Source organism: Struthio camelus, chromosome 13, assembly GCF_040807025.1.
Source record: "Struthio camelus isolate bStrCam1 chromosome 13, bStrCam1.hap1, whole genome shotgun sequence".
NCBI classification, from domain to species: Eukaryota; Metazoa; Chordata; class Aves; order Struthioniformes; family Struthionidae; genus Struthio; species Struthio camelus.
Window position 1 is genome coordinate 22,195,093 of NC_090954.1, and position 14,605 is coordinate 22,209,697.

The following is a 14,605-nucleotide window of genomic DNA, read 5'->3' on the forward strand; positions in this document are numbered from 1 at the left end:
CTCGCAAAACGCACACTGCATCCTCGAGCGTCCCATTCACCCTTCTGTCACAACGCACCGATTGACACATCGCGTGAAGCATGTTCTGACACAACGAGCCCCCAGAAGCCTACGCCATCTCCCTGGTCAACGCCTTCTCTCCTGCAGCTCCTGGATTCTCTGGGGGTGCTAGACACAGCCAGGAAATTCATCGTCCCCACACAGGCTCTTCTGGCCGCCTTTCCCCACCACCCAGGGTCAGGCTCCGAACCCACCACAAGTGTCAGGCCTTTATACAGAAGCTCACGCTGCCTACATGCTTGCCACTCCCATTGCCCGCCGACTCATTGCACCCGTTTGAGATAACTAGCACCAAAGGAAAAGGGCGTGTCCTAAGAGGAGGGCGAGAAGAACAGCGACCAGCTGACACCCTTTCTAAGCAAATGCAAATAACAAGCCGCTCACCAAGAAAATCCACCTGAAAAACACATTTCCGTTTCCGCGAGCTCCGCACCCCCTAGAGCACTGCAAAAGCAAATCGTATCGGCAACAGGGACCTTCGAGGAGGTCGTAGCCACACCCGCAGCTATCCCTCCACCTCTGCTCGCTACTCTCCCGCTCTGTGACAGAAACGACGACGAGCAGGAAAGCAAAGGGACAAGTGCCGCCGCGCAGGGGAAAAGGCGCGAGGAGGGGCGGAAGCAAGGAGCACGTGGAAAGTCTCGTCAGAGGCACTCACCGGGAGGGCGTCTCCGCTGCCGCTGTCGCTGCCGCTGTCGCTGCCGCTGTCGCTGCCGGCGCCGGCGCCGGCGGGCTCTTCGGGCAGCAGCGGCGCGCGTTTGTCGGGCGGCGGCGGGGCCGGCAGGGTGTTGGAGCCGCTGGCGCCCGGGCAGCGGCGCTGGCTCTTGCGCGAGTCGGCGGTGAGCGAGAGCTCGTGCGAGTAGGAGTGGAGGAAGGCGCGGACGCCGTCGATGCCCACGAAGGGCGAGGCCGGGGCGGCGCGCGAGGCCCCGCTGCCCGCGGCCAGCAGCCGCGAGCGGCGCCAGCGGCGCAGGCGCAGCGCCAGCAGCGCCAGCAGGAAGGCGAGGAAGAGGCACGCCACGGCCGCCACGGCCAGCACCAGCCAGCGCGTCAGGCTGCCGGCCGGCTCGCCCGGCGCCGCCGCGCCGCTCAGCTCCGACAGCAGCTCCGCCACGCTCTCGGCCAGCACCACGTGCAGCGTGGCCGTGGCCGACAGCGCCGGCTGCCCGTGGTCCTTCACCACCACCACCAGCCGCTGCCGCGGCGCGTCGCGCGCCACCGGCAGCCGCGCCGTGCGCACCTCGCCGCTGTGCAGCCCCACGCGGAAGAGCCCCGGCTCCGTCGCCTTGGCCAGCTCGTACGACAGCCACGCGTTCTGCCCCGAGTCCGCGTCCACCGCCACCACCTTGGCCACCAGCGTCCCGGGCTCCGCCGACCGCGGCGCCAGCTCCACGCCCGACCAGCCCGCGCCCGCGCCCGCGCCCGCGCCCGCCGCCGCCGCCGGGTACAGCACCTGCGGCGCGTTGTCGTTCTCGTCCACGATGAAGAGCCGCACCGACACGTTGCTGCTCAGCGCCGGCGCGCCCCCGTCCTCCGCCCGCACCCACAGCCCCACCTCGCGCACCTCCTCGTAGTCGAAGGAGCGCAGCGCGTACAGCGCGCCCGTCTCCGCGTGCACCGACACGTAGGACGAGAGCGGCGCGCCCCGCACCTGCCCCTCGCACAGCCGGTACCGCACGCGCCCGTTCTGCCCCCAGTCCGCGTCCGCCGCCCGCACCCTCAGCACCAGCGCGCCCTTGCCGTTGTTCTCGGGCAGCCAGGCGCTGTAGCGCGCCTCGCCGAACACCGGCGCGTTGTCGTTCACGTCCAGCACCCGCAGCGGCAGCACCGCGCTGCTCCACAGCGCCGGCGACCCGCCGTCCGTCGCCCGCACCGTCACGTTGTACTCCGACACCTCCTCCCGGTCCAGCTCCCGCGCCGTCACCACGCTGTAGTAGCTGCCCAGCGAGCTCCGCAGCCGGAACGGCAGCCCCGCGCCCAGCGACAGCCTCACCTCCCCGTTCGCCCCCGAGTCCCGGTCCTGCACGTGCAGCAGGGCCACCACCGTCCCCACCGCAGAGTCCTCGGACACCGCGCTCAGCAGCGACCGCACGGCGATCTCGGGCGCGTTGTCGTTCACGTCCGTCACCGCGATCACGACCTTCGCCCTATCGGAAAGGCCCCCGGCGTCCCGCGCTTGCACCCCCAGCTCGTACGAGTCGCCTTCCTCGAAGTCCAGGCTCCTCACCAGGGTGATCGCTCCCGTCTCAGGGTCTAGCTTGAATATCTCCGATGACATGTCGGTGCTTTTCTTCAGTGAGTATTTCACCTCTCCGTTCAGGCCGTCGTCGGCATCGGTGGCTCTGACGGTGACCAGGGCGGAGCCCACGGGCACGTCCTCCCGCACGCGCACCGTGTACACCGCCTGGCTGAACACCGGCGCGTTGTCGTTCGCGTCCAGCACCACCACGCGGATCCGCGCCGTGCCCGTCCGCGCCGGCTCCCCGCCGTCCATCGCCCTCAGCACCAGCTCGTGAAACGCGCCTTCCTCCCGGTCCAGCGCCTTCGCCAGCACCAGCTCGGGCTGTTTCCCCCCATCCGGTCCCGTCTGCACGGCCAGACCGAAGTGCTCGTCGCCGCTCAGCTCGTAGCGCTGCAGGCCATTCCTCCCGCTGTCCGGGTCCTGAGCCTCAGCCAGGGGAAACCGCGACCCCGGGGCTGTGGTCTCGCTCATTTTTTCCTCCAGCTGCACTTCCTTGAAAACGGGCGCGTTGTCGTTAACGTCTCTGATTTCCACCTCGATCGCATAAACCTTCATTTCGCCCTCCACGATCACCTCACAGCGCAGCACGCATTTCTCCACCAGCCGGCACACCTGCTCTCTGTCTATCCTTTCCGCCGTCACTAAATGGCCGGTCTTGTCATGCAGAGCGAAATACTGCCGCCTACCTTCGGAAACAACGCGGGCGCCGCGGGCGCGCAGCGCCGCCGGCTCCAGCCCCAGGTCCTTGGCCACGTCGCCCACGAAAGAGCCCTTCTGCATCTCCTCGGGCACCGAGTAGCGGAGCTGCCCCCACGCCAGCTCCCACGCCGCCACCAAGGCGCACCACAGCAGCGCTCGCCCTCGCCGTCGCCCTCGCCGGCTCCAGCCCCGTGGCGTCCCGCTCATTGCCCTGCCGACCGGGACGCCCGCCGCCGCCGCTCCGCTCCCCCGCCTGCACCGCGCCGCTCGCGTCCGGCACGGCCGGGGCCGAGGCGAGAGCCCAGCGCCGCCGACTCCTGCCGGGAGGGTCCTGCCTCCCGCCTGCGGCTCAGGACGCATCTCTCCCTGAACCGTGTCACGGCGGGCGGGGCGGCTGCATCTCGCCGCGCTCCGCTCCCGCCTGGTGAACAGCGGCGCCCGCAGTCTCGGCCGGCAATTGCAGGACCGCAGGAAAGATTTTTTCACTCATGTAGCACACCGATCAAGCAAACACAATAGTCGGGCGCTTTTTTCCACAAGCGATTCTCTCTTCCCTTGTACGCCGCGGCAAAGAAAACAACGGCCTTCTTCCCTCAGGTGATACGCCTTTACCTAAGCACATGCTTCGCAACCTTAGGCGGCGGCACCTTCGTCTCCGTGAGTCCGTATTTCCTTGTTCTGACCGTCAGTCCTACTGCCCCGCTGGGCATCCAGACACGCTTGGCTTGTGCGCGGCGTTTCCAACAGCCGCTTTCACTGACGTTTCGGGTTTTTCTGAATGTTCACCTAGTGACACAGCACTAGCGCCCGTCTCCCCAAGAGTCAGGAAGAACAAGGCTGCGTTGAGCGCTTGCTGCCCGCTGTGGCAAGAAGCACTTGCTGCCCAGACATCGGTACCTTGGGACGCGCTACGTTTCCCCTCCAACATCAGGGAGACGTGGGGGAAGGAAGGAGCTTTCTTCCTTTGTCTTCAGCGACTTTGTCTTCGCTACTATTTTCCGTCCCAGCGCACGGGCTCTTCAAAAGACGATACAAGACCTACATGAACTCCACCGGAACCCCACACCTTTGCTGACCAGCGACTCTGACAAGCCACTGTCCCTCCCCTGTCAGAAGGCGCAGTGGGTTAGCCTCCCTCGAATGGCCACCTGAGAGGACAGCTTCACGCAGGACACAACCAATGACAGTGTCAAAAAAGCACCTTCGAGGAAAAAAAAAGCACATACGCCCTCCATCTGAAGAGCAGAACGAGCCACGCCACTGATTCGGGGAATGCATTCAACCACTCGATTATACTGCCTTTCTTCCCCTCTTATCTGACCCGCGGTTTTGGCGCAGAGCACAAATCCTCCCCCGCCCCCATTCCAATTTCCCTTTTCCCTCTGCTCTAGCTCCCCATCTCTGACGCCTCCACCCCCACCCAGACCCGCACTTCCAGCTCTTTTAGCGATTTGAAGAAATGAGGAATTCGAGGACCAAAGTGCAATTCAGCCTACGACAACAATAACGGTTCCCAAACCCTCATCCCAAACAACCGTTGCTCCTATAGCAGGAAAACCCGCTCATTCTTCCTCCCCTTCCTCGTGAAGCCTTGCAAAGCCAAGGTGGGAGGGAAAAGACTGACGACTTCACTCCCAGGCACACGGCTCTGCCCCTGCCCCTGCCGCCCCGCTCTAAAGCAGCCGGCTCCACAGGAACACCCCAAAACCACAACACAAGACAACGCTCCTCCTGCCGAGGCGAGGCCTCTGAAGACAGCACGAAGTGAGGACGGGGGCTCAAGGGGACATATCAGAGCACTCATCCCGAACCGCCCAGAAAAGCAGGCCCGGCCAAAAGCATGGCTTCCACGAGTGCTACCAGTTCTGCAGCAGCCTTCCACCACAACCTGGCAGGGCACGCAGCGACTTGTGGATCAGGCGCCACACATCCACACAAGGGACACACATACCGCCCCTCCCGCCCGCCCTCTCCATACCGCACCGATTCAGCGGCACGAGCAAACCCTGATTCCAAGCGTTCCCAACACGCGGAAAATACACCCTGGTCATCTGCAAACGCCCACCGCATTCGCCCCGCCCCCTCAAGCAGAATCAGCAGACCTCGAACGCATACAGTGAGGATCCACGTCCACCATCACTGACGCATAGCGCCTCAAACAGCACACGACTCGCCTGGCCACGACCTTCCCGGTGAGCCTACGCGTGCGTCTGCTGATGACCCGCGCAAACGCGACAAAGCCCCTGCCGCCACACACGCACGCACGCACACAAACACACACACGCACCCACTCACAGAAAATCGGAGTGAAGACAAGGCAGGGGGCGAGAGGAGGACCGGGTGGTCGGCTTACAGACCTGCACGGCGTCGGCGTCCGACGGCGGCTCTGCCGGGCCTCGGCTGCTGCTCGGCGTCGGCGTCCCGGGCGCGTCCCCGCTGAGAAGATCCGCGGCGGCCAGGCCGGGCAGCGGGGCCGGCAGCCAAGCGCACTCGGCCACGGCGCGGCCCGGGGCCACGCACAGGTTGTACGAGTAGGGCAAGGTGCCCTCGCAGAAGTCGGCCGGGAAGGCCGGGCCGGCCCCGGAGAAGCGCTCGGCGCCCAGGCAGCGCAGGACGGCGGGCGGCCCGGCGCGGCGCACCCGCGCCACCACGGCCAGCGCCACGCTCAGCACCAGCAAGGCGCAGAGCAGCGCCAGCGCCAGCACCAGGGAGAACTGCAGATCCGCCGGCGACTCGCCGCCCGCCGCCCGCTCGCTCAGCGCCGGCAGCGCCTCCTGCAAGCTCTCGGCCAGCACCACGTGCAGCGTGGCCGTGGCCGACAGCGCCGGCTGCCCGTGGTCCTTCACCACCACCACCAGCCGCTGCCGCGGCGCGTCCCGCTCCGACACGGCCCGCGCCGTGCGCACCTCGCCGCTGTGCAGCCCCAGCCGGAACAGCGCCGGCTCCGTCGCCTGCACCAGCTCGTACGACAGCCACGCGTTGCGCCCCGAGTCCGCGTCCACCGCCACCACCTTGGCCGCCAGCCACCCGGCCTCGGCCGACCGCGGCACCACCTCGAACGGGCCCGCGCCGGCGCTCGCCGCCGCCGCCGCCGGCCACAGCACCTGCGGCGCGTTGTCGTTGCGGTCCAGCACGAAGACGCGCACCGTCGCCGTCGAGCTCCGCGCCGGCGCCCCGCCGTCCTGCGCCCTCACCTCCACGGCGAACTCGCGGCACTGCTCGTAGTCGAAGGAGCGCTGCGCGTACACCGCGCCGCTCCGCGCCTCCACCGACACGTACGCCGCCGCCGCCGCCGCCTCGCCCGCGCTGCCGCCCACCAGCCAGTAGCTCACGCGCCCGTTGGCGCCCGCGTCCGCGTCCCGCGCGCGCACGCGCAGCACCGCCGCGCCCGCCGCGTTGTTCTCCGGCACGTAGGCGCTGTAGGCGCCTTCCTCGAACACCGGCGCGTTGTCGTTCACGTCCGACACCGCCAGCGCCAGCGCGGTGCGGCTGCAGAGCGCCGGGCTGCCCCCGTCGCGGGCCATCACCGTCACGTTGTGCTCGGACGCCCGCTCCCGGTCCAGCGCGCTCGCCGTCACCACCTTGTAGGAGCTGCCCGGCGACGCCACCATCGCGAACGGCGTCTCGCCCTCCAGCTCGCACCACACCTTCCCGTTCTCGCCGGAGTCCGCGTCGTGCACCTTGAGGAGCGCGACGACCGTGCCGGGCGGGGAGTCCTCGGGCACCGGGCTCGACACCGACAACGTCGTTATCTCGGGCGCGTTGTCGTTCTCGTCGGTGATCTCTACGCGGACCTTGCAGTGACCGCTGAGCCCGCCCCCGTCCCTCGCTTCCACTCCGAAGGTGTACTCCTGCCTCTCCTCAAAATCCAGAATCCCTTCGCTCCGGATGTCGCCGCTGTCGCTGCCGATGCTGAAGACAGCGCGGACCGCCGCCGGCACGTTGCTGAAGGAGTAGGAGACGCGGCCGTTGGAGCCCGCATCCGCGTCCGTGGCGCGGACCCGCAGCACCAGCGACCCCGCCGGCAGATTCTCCCTCACTCGCGCCTCGTACGCGCTTTTGCTGAACACGGGCGCGTTGTCATTGGCGTCGGTCACGTTCACGCGAATCTGCACCGTCCCCGACCTCGCTGGAGCCCCGCCGTCCACCGCCGTCAGCACCATCTGAAAGGAGCTCTGCTTCTCACGGTCCAAAGCGGCTGCTAACACCAGTTCGGGCTGCCTGCTTCCATCCGGGCTCTCCTTCACTGCCAGCGTGAAGGACGGGGTTTCAGTCAGCTGGTAACTCAGCAGCGAGTTGCTTCCCACATCCGCATCTTGCGCCATCTCCAGCGGAAAGCGCGCACCAGGAACAGTCCATTCACCGATCTCCAGATCGAGAGCAGCCTTGCTGAAGACCGGGGAGTTGTCATTGATGTCCTGGATGGCCACGTCGACGTGGAAAACGTTGAGCGGGTTCTGCACCACCGCCTCGAAACTGACCGAGCAGGACGCGGAGTCGCCGCACATCTCCTCGCGGTCCAGCCTCTCGCTCACGTACAGGTTCCCGTTCTCCGCGCTCACGGCGAAGTATTTCAGCCGCCTTTTAGCCGCCGAGATCAGCTGCAGCTTGCGCGCCGGCAGGTCGGCCGGGCTCAGCCCCAGGTCCCGCGCCAGCGGCCCCACCAGGGAGCCGCTGCCCGTTTCCTCGGGAATCGCGTAGCGCAGCCGCTCCGGCGCCGCCCGGCAGCACAGCGGCAGCAGCACGGCCAACAGCGCGACGTGCCTGGCTGCTGCCCGCCGCTCCGCTGCTTGCCTCGCTCCCATCCCCGCCGCTCGCCGCGCCTCGCCTCCCGTCCTCCGACGCTGCCGGGCTCTGCAGATCCCCCGCTGCTGCCTCGCAGATCAAACGGCGGGCCGAGAGACAGGCCGCCTCTGCTCTGCTCTGCTCTGCTCTGCTCTGTGTCCCCGAGGCGGGCGCTGTGCGAGCCAGCAGCCGCCCCGGCTTCGGCTCCGGCTTCGGCTCCGGCTCCGGCGCTCCGGCTCTGCATCGGGCAACAGCGGCACCCGGAGTCCCCGCGCCGCCACTGCAGCCAGCCCGCGACCGCCCAGGGCCCCGCGGAAAGCCACGCTCTCCCCAGGGGAGCTCGTCATTCAAGAGCTGCTTCGGAGCAGCCTGGAGGCGTTACCCTGCGCCACCCCCTGCTGTCACAGAAGGTCGCCTCGCGGAAGGAAGGAATCAGTCGCTTTGTCGCGCCTCCGCTTCGGTAAGTCAGGCCTGGGGTTTCTGTCCTTTGCACCGAAGGTGGTGGTACCGTCATAGGGATATGCAGTAGATATATTCGCTTTGGGCGGGGACAAGAAAAGCCGCCTGTCGGCAGCATAGCGAAAGCCCCTCCCTTCGACCTCATTTATCCACCCCAACATGCATCACATGAACATGTACACGCCAGCGTCTGCCTGGAAGCGGCATTTCCTGTACGGTTCGGGCACTGCTCTTGGATTCAGGAGCAGAGCCAGGGGCTGCTTTCGCACCTCAGCCTCGAGAGGTTCGTGTTTGGAAAGCGATGCCAAACTGCAACACAGCTCCTCTGTAAGGTAACTCGCTTTCAAGGCTGAGCCCTAAACCACAGCGGGTCAGACTTCAGGCAGTAAAAGATGTCCTGAAGCGAATCACTGTCAAAGCACTTCACTTCCCCTAGTAAATGTCCGGACATAATGCCGGTGCTTCTCTAACCTGCCATGCTCTAGCGAGGTTTCTGGTACTTCAGCCATACTCGCCTGGCCTCAGAGTAGGCTGTAATCTAAAGGAAAAAATGATACTGCTTCTGCATTTAAGAGAGAGCAGAACATATTTTGCAGGAGCACAAGGGTGATTCCCCACATTTGACAAAGAGCTGCATGTTCGGAATAGAGATGTATTTTAGAGCCAAAAGGTACAGCGCCTGGGAAACAGATCTTATTCCAGCCACAACTTGGAGCTCCCTTGGGCCAGACCGAGGATATTCCAGCAAGCACTGAACTTTTCTCTAGAAGGCCTAGGAAAGGCCTCCAGGCTCAGCAAGCATAAAATTCTTCTCCTAAATTATTACCATGCACAGGAAAAGCTGTACTATAAGCCAAAGAAAGAGCATGGGACAGATTACCAGACGTACTGTAAGCTAAAGAGCATGAGAGGAATAACAAGAGACGTTTCGCACTGCAGGCATGGCCTAAGTGCTCCTCGTCCCAATTGGACGAGGTGGAGGCATTGGACCGAGGTGGAGGCATTGGACCTGGTGGAGGAAGCAATTGCCTTCTTGACAACATCACTACAGCATTCAGTGAGTATTCAGAGTATCAAGAAGTATCCTGACAGCACTATCAGGTTCCTGAGTACACACTGCACGCACACGTTGTTGGCCACATCAACACTGTAAAGCCGGAGGCACGCAGACGATGCCAGCGTGACAGCATTCCCCCAGAGAGGCAAGTGTTCAGAAGACTTCAGTGACTCGGGACCTTCAGTCACGACCCTCCCACCCCTCGGGAGAAAAGAACAAACAAACAAACACACAAACACACAAAAACCCCAGAACCAGTATCTGTTGGAGGCCTGACGAAGCCAGGAGAGACGCACTGCAGTTCTCCAGGGCTTTCTCAGTGTTGGCAACCTCCGGGAACCGGGACAGCCATCACTCGAGTCCCACCCCACAAAGGCTTGAAGAGACGGAAAAAAATGCAACACGCATCTTCCATCAACACGAGGTAGATATACGTTTTTAGAGTACAGTTCTAGGCTGGGGCAGCGTTCACTGAACTGCATTGCCTCCAACCTCAGAGGTCCAGTGAGACAGTGATACCGACTTGACACAAAAGCTTTTCGACTGCCCTAGTAACTTTGAAGGCATTCTGCCCTCTCGTAACGACACCAAGGGCTCCACACGCCATTGGGAACCATGCGCCAGCTTGCTTTCTCACACTTCACCCATACCTTCAAGGCCTAAGGACAGGCTGCCGCCTATAAACATACAGCCGTTGAGCTCCACTCACAAGACAGTGGAGGACCTCCGGAGGAGCGCAACGGTGATCCCCCACTTAGGTCAAGTGGTGCCTCTGTCGCATGCTCATATATTTCACAACTTGGCACTTACCAAGCAGCCGTTTCGCTCCTCCAGCCTCTTAGTCCCTCCACAGCTTGGAGCTCACTGTTGGCCCAAAGCAGGGAATGCCAGCAGGCAACCGGCAATACACAGGCACACCGAGGAATGGTCTCCCGATCGAGGCAGCAGTACCTCCCACTCGCAAAACGCACACTGCATCCTCGAGCGTCCCATTCACCCTTCTGTCACAACGCACCGATTGACACATCGCGTGAAGCATGTTCTGACACAACGAGCCCCCAGAAGCCTACGCCATCTCCCTGGTCAACGCCTTCTCTCCTGCAGCTCCTGGATTCTCTGGGGGTGCTAGACACAGCCAGGAAATTCATCGTCCCCACACAGGCTCTTCTGGCCGCCTTTCCCCACCACCCAGGGTCAGGCTCCGAACCCACCACAAGTGTCAGGCCTTTATTCAGAAGCTCACGCTGCCTACATGCTTGCCACTCCCATTGCCCGCCGACTCATTGCACCCGTTTGAGATAACTAGCACCAAAGGAAAAGGGCGTGTCCTAAGAGGAGGGCGAGAAGAACAGCGACCAGCTGACACCCTTTCTAAGCAAATGCAAATAACAAGCCGCTCACCAAGAAAATCCACCTGGAAAACACATTTCCGTTTCCGCGAGCTCCGCACCCCCTAGAGCACTGCAAAAGCAAATCGTATCGGCAACAGGGACCTTCGAGGAGGTCGTAGCCACACCCGCAGCTATCCCTCCACCTCTGCTCGCTACTCTCCCGCTCTGTGACAGAAACGACGACGAGCAGGAAAGCAAAGGGACAAGTGCCGCCGCGCAGGGGAAAAGGCGCGAGGAGGGGCGGAAGCAAGGAGCACGTGGAAAGTCTCGTCAGAGGCACTCACCGGGAGGGCGTCTCCGCTGCCGCTGTCGCTGCCGCTGTCGCTGCCGCTGTCGCTGCCGGCGCCGGCGCCGGCGGGCTCTTCGGGCAGCAGCGGCGCGCGTTTGTCGGGCGGCGGCGGGGCCGGCAGGGTGTTGGAGCCGCTGGCGCCCGGGCAGCGGCGCTGGCTCTTGCGCGAGTCGGCGGTGAGCGAGAGCTCGTGCGAGTAGGAGTGGAGGAAGGCGCGGACGCCGTCGATGCCCACGAAGGGCGAGGCCGGGGCGGCGCGCGAGGCCCCGCTGCCCGCGGCCAGCAGCCGCGAGCGGCGCCAGCGGCGCAGGCGCAGCGCCAGCAGCGCCAGCAGGAAGGCGAGGAAGAGGCACGCCACGGCCGCCACGGCCAGCACCAGCCAGCGCGTCAGGCTGCCGGCCGGCTCGCCCGGCGCCGCCGCGCCGCTCAGCTCCGACAGCAGCTCCGCCACGCTCTCGGCCAGCACCACGTGCAGCGTGGCCGTGGCCGACAGCGCCGGCTGCCCGTGGTCCTTCACCACCACCACCAGCCGCTGCCGCGGCGCGTCGCGCGCCACCGGCAGCCGCGCCGTGCGCACCTCGCCGCTGTGCAGCCCCACGCGGAAGAGCCCCGGCTCCGTCGCCTTGGCCAGCTCGTACGACAGCCACGCGTTCTGCCCCGAGTCCGCGTCCACCGCCACCACCTTGGCCACCAGCGTCCCGGGCTCCGCCGACCGCGGCGCCAGCTCCACGCCCGACCAGCCCGCGCCCGCGCCCGCGCCCGCCGCCGCCGCCGCCGCCGGGTACAGCACCTGCGGCGCGTTGTCGTTCTCGTCCACGATGAAGAGCCGCACCGACACGTTGCTGCTCAGCGCCGGCGCGCCCCCGTCCTCCGCCCGCACCCACAGCCCCACCTCGCGCACCTCCTCGTAGTCGAAGGAGCGCAGCGCGTACAGCGCGCCCGTCTCCGCGTGCACCGACACGTAGGACGAGAGCGGCGCGCCCCGCACCTGCCCCTCGCACAGCCGGTACCGCACGCGCCCGTTCTGCCCCCAGTCCGCGTCCGCCGCCCGCACCCTCAGCACCAGCGCGCCCTTGCCGTTGTTCTCGGGCAGCCAGGCGCTGTAGCGCGCCTCGCCGAACACCGGCGCGTTGTCGTTCACGTCCAGCACCCGCAGCGGCAGCACCGCGCTGCTCCACAGCGCCGGCGACCCGCCGTCCGTCGCCCGCACCGTCACGTTGTACTCCGACACCTCCTCCCGGTCCAGCTCCCGCGCCGTCACCACGCTGTAGTAGTCCTCAAAGGACTTCTCCAGCCGGAACGGCAGCGTGCCTGGGAGCGACAGCCGCACCTCCCCATTGGCCTCTGAATCTTCGTCTTTCACTTTTAGCAAAGCGATAACAGTTCCCGGGGGGCTGTCCTCGGGCACCGAGCTCACGACGGACGTCACCACGATTTCAGGCGTGTTGTCATTGACGTCGATGACGCTCACCAGGACTTTCGCCCTGGCCGAGAGGTCCCCGCCGTCCTTCGCCTGCACCTCCAGCTCGTACAAAGCCGCTTCCTCGTAGTCCAGCTGCCCCGCCGCCGACACGTCCCCGGTGCGGGCGTCCACCTGGAAGACGCGCGACGCTCCGCCGGGCGTCCTGCGCAACGAGTAGCTCAGCTCTGCATTGCTGCCCTCGTCCGCATCCGTGGCGTTCACGGTGAGCAGCCGCGACCCCACGGGCACGTCCTCCCGCACGCGCACCGTGTACACCGCCTGGCTGAACACCGGCGCGTTGTCGTTCGCGTCCAGCACCACCACGCGGATCCGCGCCGTGCCCGTCCGCGCCGGCTGCCCGCCGTCCTCAGCCCTCAGCACCAGCTCGTGAAACGCGCCTTCCTCCCGGTCCAGCGCCTTCGCCAGCACCAGCTCGGGCTGTTTCTCCCCATCCGGTCCCGTCTGCACGGCCAGACCGAAGTGCTCGTCGCCGCTCAGCTCGTAGCGCTGCAGGGCATTCAGCCCTGCGTCCGCGTCTTGCGCTTCTTCCAGCGAGTACCGCGTTCCCACGGCTGCTGTTTCACTGATTCGAAACTGCAGTTTATCTTGCTGGAACTTGGGAGCATTGTCATTCAGGTCGGTGATTTCTATCTGTAGTTTGAAAACCCTCATAGAGAATTCTACCAAGATTTCTAAATTTATCAGGCACTTGTCCTCCAGCCGGCCGCAAACTTGCTCTCTGTCTATCCTTTCCGCCGTCACTAAATGGCCGGTCCTGTCATGCAGAGCGAAATACTGCCGCCTACCTTCGGAAACAACGCGGGCGCCGCGGGCGCGCAGCGCCGCCGGCTCCAGCCCCAGGTCCTTGGCCACGTCGCCCACGAAAGAGCCCTTCTGCATCTCCTCGGGCACCGAGTAGCGGAGCTGCCCCCACGCCAGCTCCCACGCCGCCACCAAGGCGCACCACAGCAGCGCTCGCCCTCGCCCTCGCCCTCGCCCTCGCTCTCGCCGGCCCCAGCGCCTCCCTGGATCCGCACGCATCGCCGCCGCCGCCCCGCCGGCACCGAAATCCCGCCGGCTCCTCCGCGCCGCTCTCGCTCCGGCACGGCCCGCCGGCCCGCTCTCGCCCACCCCTCCGCCTCGCCGCTGCACGCCTCCGCACCGCCGGGCCGCTCGCAGCCCGCCCGCACGCCCAGCCGGCCGGCCAGCCAGCCCGGCGCCGCAGCGGGCGGGGCTCGCTCCAGCGCTCCGCTCCCTCCTCTTCTCCTCTCCTCCTTGGTGAGCAGCGGCGCCCGCAGCCTCCGCCGAGAACTGCAGCCACAAGTCTCACCCCAGCCTCCCGCTCCTCCCGTTCCCCACGCCTATCCCGTACTGTCGGGGGCCGGCGGAAAAGTCAGGCTTCAGGATACACATTTGGCCTGTGGAGAATATTTGCTGCCTTCCTTGCTCTCAAGCTGTTGTCTTCTCTGGACCGCATGACATTAACCTTTCTTTTCCTGAAGGTCACCATGCAAGAAAGGAGGCTGACTTGTGGGTGTGGAACTCCTACCGCACGGCAAAAATCAATTGCTTCCGGCGATTTATGTAAAGCGCAACTACATGTATACGACATACCTCTATAACTGTATGCATATAACATGTGCTTTACGACCTTTAGATATTGAATACGCATTGCCACTAGTCCAAGAGCAGAATCTGCACGACGAATCGCAGGCCTATTTCTTACAGCGCTGCTTACGTTATTTCCCCTCAGTTTTCCAGCGACGAATGGTCACCTGACACCGAATCGACTGTGAAACGACAGCTTCGTTTCGTAACTCGGTAGTACTACTTTTTCGATGATGCCGCCAACGCTATATACCAAGGCATCTGTGCAGACCACCTCCACTCCTCCCACCTCCTCAGCAACCCCCAGCAGCCACCCCTCTCTGGAGCACAGCACACAGAGCAAAACGAATTACGCGATCTTTCATCAACCGACAGACCGTAATAGTCGGCTGCGTCAGTACCCATGTCCGTCCGCATGGGAACTAATATCGGTATTACACATTTCCACCACGCCTTTCAACTGAGCAGTCTACACTGATCAGTGGAACTCTAACGGTGTTCTTGGACACCAGAACCACGAACCTCTGAAAACATTTACAGCTGTTAACCTACG

General features: G+C 64.6%; 3 protein-coding genes across 3 annotated transcripts in view; all 3 read right to left on the bottom strand.

Moving 5' to 3' along the window:
* Window positions 1–14,605, bottom strand: part of LOC104154015 (uncharacterized) — a 99,295-nt gene that overhangs the window by 50,751 nt on the left and 33,939 nt on the right. The window lies entirely within an intron of this gene.
* Window positions 3,113–9,023, bottom strand: LOC104152594 (protocadherin gamma-B5-like). Its single transcript, XM_009687992.2, has one exon. The coding sequence runs from the start codon at window positions 7,804–7,806 to the stop codon at window positions 5,293–5,295; it is 2,514 nt and encodes an 837-aa protein (XP_009686287.2). The 5' UTR covers window positions 7,807–9,023; the 3' UTR covers window positions 3,113–5,292.
* On the bottom strand, window positions 9,042–13,604 carry LOC138069165 (protocadherin gamma-A12-like). Its single transcript, XM_068959964.1, has one exon. The coding sequence runs from the start codon at window positions 13,483–13,485 to the stop codon at window positions 10,846–10,848; it is 2,640 nt and encodes an 879-aa protein (XP_068816065.1). The 5' UTR covers window positions 13,486–13,604; the 3' UTR covers window positions 9,042–10,845.

What these genes read in the sequence shown, in the direction of transcription:
- LOC104152594 (XM_009687992.2), bottom strand. Translation starts at nt 7,806, where the DNA reads ATGGGAGCGAGGCAAGCAGCGGAGCGGCGGGCAGCAGCCAGGCACGTC.
- LOC138069165 (XM_068959964.1), bottom strand. Translation starts at nt 13,485, where the DNA reads ATGCGTGCGGATCCAGGGAGGCGCTGGGGCCGGCGAGAGCGAGGGCGA.